The sequence below is a fragment of the Cebus imitator genome, unplaced genomic scaffold, assembly GCF_001604975.1.
Source record: "Cebus imitator isolate Cc_AM_T3 unplaced genomic scaffold, Cebus_imitator-1.0 Scaffold273, whole genome shotgun sequence".
Lineage (NCBI taxonomy): Eukaryota > Metazoa > Chordata > Mammalia > Primates > Cebidae > Cebus > Cebus imitator.
This window is the reverse complement of record NW_016107588.1, coordinates 2,897,012-2,904,078: the sequence shown is the minus strand read 5'-3', so window position 1 is coordinate 2,904,078 and position 7,067 is coordinate 2,897,012. Positions and strand designations below refer to the sequence as shown.

The 7,067-nt window shown below is 51.3% G+C and overlaps 1 protein-coding gene across 2 annotated transcripts in view; it reads right to left on the bottom strand.

Moving 5' to 3' along the window:
- Nucleotides 1–5,913: 5,913 nt before the first annotated feature.
- NSDHL (NAD(P) dependent steroid dehydrogenase-like) overlaps nucleotides 5,914–7,067 on the bottom strand; it is a 28,689-nt gene continuing 27,535 nt past the window's right edge. For both annotated transcript variants that reach the window (XM_017500897.2, XM_017500899.2), the window contains exon 8: nucleotides 5,914–6,491. In XM_017500897.2, the coding sequence (XP_017356386.1) occupies nucleotides 6,159–6,491 (333 nt within the window). In that variant the 3' untranslated portion in view covers nucleotides 5,914–6,158. The remainder of the gene's footprint in view (nucleotides 6,492–7,067) is intronic.

The following is a 7,067-nucleotide window of genomic DNA, read 5'->3' as shown; positions in this document are numbered from 1 at the left end:
ACACCTGGGTGTTTGGTTTACCTCTGAATTCTCAGGGTGTCATTTTTCACCCTCCTGCTTTTCCTGTGGCTTTTGGTAGCAGCAATAGGCCAAGATTTCCAAATATCTATCTCTTGCCTTCTAGACACTTCTACCTGAAAACTGAAAGGTTCATTCAACTCATTATGGCCAGAATGGAATTCGGCTTCTTCCTTGCTGCTGCCCAAATCTTGCGCTCTCCTGGGTCCCTAGCTCAGCAGAAGGCATGACTAGCCACCAATTCTTCTAAGCTTCAGCCTCCTAATTCTCTTTAACCTCTCCCCTTCCTTAGCCCAACATCCAATCAATCACCATGGATGATGCATTCTTGCACAGAAGTATCTCTCTATTATGTCTGTGCCATAGCCCCGCTGTCAGTTCCTTGGGACAGACACACTCTTATCATCTCTGCCCTGGACTACAGAGGTAGTTCCCCACTGATACCTTGCCTCTGATCCCTCTCCCTGCACTCTCCCTGCCAACCAAACACAAATGTCACCATGTCACCTTCCAGGGAGTGATCAAGTCCCAGCTCTATTCTCTAGGCTGGAGTGCAGTGGCACGATCTCAGCTGACTGCAACCTCTGCCTCCCGGGTTCAAGTGATTCTCCTGCCTTAACCTCCTGAGTAGCTGGGATTACAGGTGGGCACCACTATGCCTGCTAATTTTTTGTACTTTTAGTAGAGACAGTGCTTCACCATGTTGGCCAGGCTGGTCTCCAACTGCTTACCACAAGGGATCCACCCGCCTTGGCCTTCCAAAGTGCTGGGGTTACAGGCGTAAGCCACTGTGCCCAGCCTGTTTTTTTGTTTTGATAGTAACCATCGTAATGGGGTGCGGCTACTGCATTGTGGTACTGATGTGCACGTCCTTAATGATTAGTGATGCTGAGCATCATGTGCTCATGGGCTCCCAGTCACTCTTAAGCAGGGGTTGACAAACCTTTCCTTTTCTTCTTTATTTTTCTCTCATCCCATTCTTCCATCACAAAACCTTTTCTATGAGGGGCAAGATAGTCAATATTTTGACTGGCTTTGTAGGCCAGATGGCCTCTGTCATAACTACTCACATCTGCTATTGTAGTGAAAAGGGAGCCTTAGACAATATGTAAATAAATGGATGTGGTTGTGTGCCAGCAAAACCATATTTATAAAAGCAAGTGGCAAGTAAAATTGAGCCTGAGTTCTATTTGATGGCCTGTGCTCTTAAAGGAAGGAGCAGTTGGGTTATGCATTTCTGCATTTCATTTCTTCTATGGGACTGCGAGCTCTTTGAGAGCAAGGGCTCTACCTTGGTCACTTCTGCATCCCTTTGGAAATGGCAGGTGCCCAGTTAACATTTTCTGAATTGATGTTCCCCTGCTCGCCGCGGAGAACAAAGCCAGTGGTGTGCATGTCTCCCAGTACCTGCTACAAGAGGCATCCCAAAAGTGTTGCTGGGAGCCAGGCTGCAGTACAGGACAGAAGAAGCTGAGAGGCCTTCACCCTCTTCCCTCCTTTTCTCCCCTACTCCAGTCATTCTAGAAAGTTCTCTGGAAAATTCTCTGGGCCGAATGAGTTAATATGAACAATCATCCTGGGGCTGGTATGAGGCAGAGCTGGCAAAGAGGCTCGAGTTTGGATCCACCGTCCTTTGGAGGCTTCCATTACCAATGACTAGGCAGTGCTGGTGAAAAGAGGTGCATACTGGAATGGAAGGTTCTAGTGTTTCCCAACACATCTTCTTTCTCACAGTTCCTAGTAATCTATTTGTGCTTTTTGAGCCCTTCATGTTAGAGAACCTCAGGTTGGAGTCCGTGTCCTGGCTGCCTCCTTCCCACATGGGCACCTATGTGGCATTAGGCTGCCTGGGCCTGGATCTGAATAGGTGACCTGGGGTGTGCTGGCCTAGGGGATCAGGAGCTAGTGGTCCAGCCCTGGCTCTGCTAACTGCCCTTGAGTGCCCTTGGTCATGGCCTCTTTTCTCTGGGGCTCCCCCAGCTGGCCAATGTGGAGTTGATGGCTTTCTCCTGTAAATGCCCTTGGAGTCTTGGCACACGAGCTGGGCACACTCACTTTCCTGGAACAGGTAACGAATCAAAAGCCCTTGAGGAGCAAAGCGGTTCGTAGAGCTGTATCTGGGCAGCTAAGTGGATGATTGCCCCATGATGGAGGAAGTGCTTTGATAGAGATGTGGGCCAGCCATTGTATGAAGCCAGAGAGACCTGTGGGGGACAGCTGCAAACAAGAAATAGTGTAGGAGATGGAGTGTGAAGAAGAGTGGCTGGCCCTGAAGGACCAGGTGCCCTGAGGCAGGTGAGCTGAGCAGAAGAGGGTGCTGCTGGGGAACTGCGGGATAGCCGTAGGGAACAGCACCCGTGCCAGCCTCACTTGCTGGAGTTTGGTGAGGGGGGGAAATGAGGGAGGATAAGGGAAGTCACATCCAGTGGTGTTTCAGTTCAGCAGAAGGTGAAGCTTTCTACCAGCAAGGGCTGTCTCATCCAGGAAGCTAAGAATCTTCCAGGGGCAGTGGGCACCCGAACCCAGAGGGCTGGGGACAGAGGCCTCGACCATTGCTGTCCTGTCGGCCAAGCCCTCCTCATTGTGGATTCCAGTGCTTCCCTGTTTTGAAGCCATGGACCCCATGATGGAACAGTCAGCCACACACACAGTCAGGGGTGATGGTGAGGCCTGGGAGCTCCACTTTGCCCTTGCCATGTTTCCTGGCCCCTCCCCCAGCAGCTGCTGGCCCCATCCACTCACTCATAGTTTTTATTAGGCCACAGTCCCCTTTGAGAAGCTGGTGAAAGCCATGTGCCCTCTCATGCCAAAACACACACACACACACACCCCAAAGGCTGCATCCAATGTATGGAGTTCACAGGCTTCCTAAGTCCCCACCTGAATGATAGGTTGGGAACCTCTCTCTGCTTCAACCCAGTCTCATGGGCTGTGCCTTTCCCCATTCTTGGGGCCATTTTCTTTTGTTGCCACTGTGACTCCAGGATTCCAAGACAAGGAGGTTTCCTGAGCACCCACTATGCTGTGGGGACACTGGTTGCCTCTGTCCTTAAGAACTCCTGGCCTGGTGGGGGTGGGAAAAAGCACAAATAGGAAACACAAAATGAGGCACAGGTCAGCCCCAAGCCAGGAATCCAGAGAAAACGGGTGGTTTCCAACTGGAAGGATTAGGCTCGGCTTTTTAGGGGAAGGGAGTGGGCTATTCTGGGCCTGGGACACGAGGGAGAGGACATTGCATGCAGTCTTGACAGGGCATGCACAGGAAACCATGGTTCCATTTGGCTACAACACAGCAGGTGTGAAGCCCAGTGGAAGAAGCTGGAAATGTGGGCTGGGAGAAAACCGGGCCCCACTGAAGTGTTTTTAGCAGAGGAGACGCAGGACACCCTGGGTGTACACATAGCCGCTGGATGGGAGGAGGGGCAAGAATAAGCAGACAGATCAGGTCGGCTGTCCCAGGACACCTGACCTAGGTACAGATGGGGTCAGGTGCTGAACTAGGTCAGTGCCGATACGGACGGGAAGGAAGAGGGATTGAATGAGATCATCCCAAAGGACACACAGCAGTTGGCAATGGGGCTTTTAGCTGTCCTCTATCTGGGAGAGAACTGCCTTCCCTTGGCCCCGATTCTCCAGATGGGATGTGACACGAGGGACAGGCACAGGCCTGGGTCCACACTCCAGGATGCCATCTTAGGACGGTGTGCTGTAAAGCCATCAGTCGTCAGGAAGGAAATTGGCCCCCAGGCCTGTGAGTAGGCAAGTTCAGTCTTGCAGCGGGAGTTTCTAGCTGGACTTAGTGACCTACAGGAAGGCTCTTTCACTGGCCAGAAACCATCCACAGGGCTTGTGACGAGCACTGGCCCAGGCCCAGGCCCTCGGTTCAGTAGGTCTGGGACGGGGCCTGATGGCTTCTAGTATGCTCTCAGGGGGTAATGAGGTTGTGGTTTCCTGTGGTTAGACTTGCTCCAAATGGCTGGGTTGAGATAGGTCTGGGTCAGGAACACACAGAAACAGAAGCAGTGGCGAGGAGGTGTCTGTGCACAGCCTCACCTTTCAGATCTGAGCAGATGCTGCTTCTGCAACTGTTCTGCCATGACGGCCACCTGGGCCAGGCTTGCCTGCAGCCCTGTCCCTCTCATAGCACTTTTTTTGGTCTGTGGGCTGCGTGTTTTATTCAGCACTGAAGCTTAGGGCAGGGCAGGGCAGGGCAGGGCCCAATGAATATGTGTGGTCTGCATGAGTGAACAGAGGGCAGAGAAGAGGTTCCATTAGGGACATCTTTGGTCTAGATGGCAGCTAGCATTTTTCTCAGTGGTTAGGTAGAAGCCAAGGGCAGTTTGGCCCTTCCTCTCATCAGCAAGGTCTGCTGGCCTCACCCTCTCTGGGCCTGACACCATCCTCCCACCAGCTCACAGCTGCTCTGCGGCTTCATCCCAGCATGAGTGGAGTCCTCCGTTGCTGTGCCTGGCCTCCTCCCTCCCTCCCTCCCCTCAGGAAATCGGGCGCTGAGATCTGACCCCTTCCAGGTCATTTCTTGCAAGGCAGGGTGGGGTTAGAAATGAAGCCATCATTGCGTGGCCCTTTGTTGCTTCCTGTCTGATCTCCCAGGCTCCACGTAAGAGCCAGGATGGTTTTCTTGATTCTTGGCCCCCACTGCCTAGGAGATAAAAGTTCATCCCCATCAGCTTTGCACCATCAGTCTGGCTGGCTGCCATGTTTGTCTCTCACTGAATCTAAGACATATCAGTGAGTGCGTAAGACACCATTATCTCATGGACCACTAAGAAACACAACATGCGGCTAATTAGACTACAACATGCCATTGACTGTGATACTCTGACATCTTTAGCCTGAAATGACAACTCCGACAGTAAGTCTGACTGCTTATCCATTCTTCAAGGTCCGACTCAAGGCATCCCCTCCCCGACAGAAGCTGAACGTGTACCACTGTCTTTGGTGTGTATATCATGTCCTGTCTGGTATTACACAGGCTTCGGAACGTATCTGAAGTCCATGATTCGAAGTGCCTTAGGGGCAAAGGCTGTCTTATTTATGTTTATATCCCCCACCCCATGAGCAGAGGGCAGCACAGTCTCTCCTCACTCAGAGGAATTCTCTGTGCTATGCCCTTTGGAAATTGGCCTGAAGAGCTCTGAGGATGAGCTGCAGGGAAGCAGCCCTTTCTGCTCTCTGGCTTACTGTCACCCAGCCCAGTGTCCCACATTAGGAGAGGAGCTGAACAGCTGAAACAGCGTGCCGCTGGGCTGGATCACTGCCTTGCCTCTAAAAACCACAGAAGCCTGTTGATAAGTGAAATGTTTTGTGAAAACAGTGCAAGCCTGGCACGGCAGTGCACATTTGCTCTCAGGACGCTGAGGTGGGAGGACTGCTTGAGCCCAAGAGTTCAAGGCTACAGTGCTGTATGACTGGGCTTGTGATTAGCCAGTGCCCTCTGGCCTGGGCAACAGAGACACACTCAGACCCTGTCTCTACAATGACAACAACAAAAATGCAGGCAGGCACAGCAACATGCCTGAAAGAGAATGTGGAAGCATACAGTGAGCTGAACAAGCAACAGAGCCTGGGGAGGAATTACAGGCATTTTGGCTATCAGTTTGTCCTCTAAGCTGTCAGTATGAAATGTACATGTCAAGTCTCACCTGTGTGTTAACTTCTGCTTGTCTTCTGGGATATTTTGAAGATGCATCTGAACTAAGTCTAGAGCTTTCCCTTTAGTCCTCCTTGGTCTGCATGGAAATGGTTCTCCACTGCAACTAATAAATGGGTTGTAGCTTCCTACAGCTTCCTTGATTACGTGTAAGGACATTGCAATGAAATGTGTAACCCAGAAGAGGAGGCAAGGGAGCGGGTATACAGAGAGACACAAAAAGGCAGAGAACAAATCAGTAATAATATGAAGCTGCCTGCTTAAGAAACCCAAATCCAATTCCATGAAAGAAGAAATGTCTGTTTTTGCTGTCTTTGTCATTATGGAAAGGGTAGGGTGCGCTCTCTACCTAGCAAGAGGAGTCACAGACTCAAAGAGAAATCATTCGAAGGATGCTATGTCATCAGTCCACAGGGGAGAGAGTTACTGGCTGGGGAACGTGTAGAGAGAGCCCAGCCTCCAAGGTCCCTCACTTGACCCTCTGCAGGTGGCGAAAGCTCTGCACGGTCCTCTCCACAGCGTCATCCATGGTCACTAGTGGCTGGTAACCCATGGCCTTTTTGGCTCTCTCACAGCTGTAGTAGTGGAATGTGCCAGCCAGCGCGACCCGCATGGGTGTGAAGGTGGGTTGCAGCTGGATGACAGGGCTCACCACCATCACCAGCAGCGACAGCAGGAGGGCCAGGTAGTAGGCCACCCAGTAGGGGATGTAGTACTTGGGGGCCTCATAATTGAGGCCTGTCAGGATGCGAGACAGGAATGTCCAGAAAGGGATGGGCTCGTCATTGGTGATGTGAAATGCCTGGCAGGAGAACAAGAACGAGAAGTTAGAAACAGCGCCCCCGCCTGCCCAAAGCTGGCGCATCTATGAAGCCCTTGGGGATTGCAGCCTCACTGCCTAACTGCTGCAGCAGCCCACGTGGCCTGCCCTCAATTGCACAACCGCCAAGGCATAGAGAGGGCAGATGATGAAAGCTTTATCTGTCAGCCAGGGTTTTAAGTGAAGCTTAGATTGCACCTGGAAAAGTACATTTGCTAATTTGATAATTATTAATCATCGTAAAACTCATCTACATATCTTTGGATGTAATGAATTGGTCACATTACATATTCTTGATGGTGTTACACTTCTTTTAAATCAAAAGCCACACCCAGGCTGGGCTCAGTGGCTCACGCCTGTAATCCCAGCACTTTGGGAGGTGGAGGCGGGTGGATCAACTGAAGTCAGGAGTTTGAGACCATCCTGGCCAACGTGGTGAAACCCCATCTCTACTAAAAATACAAAAATTAGCTGAGTGTGGTGGCACGTGGCTGTAGTCCCAGCTACTTGGGAGGTTCAGGCATGAGACTTGCTTGAGCTGGGAAAAGAGGTTGCAGT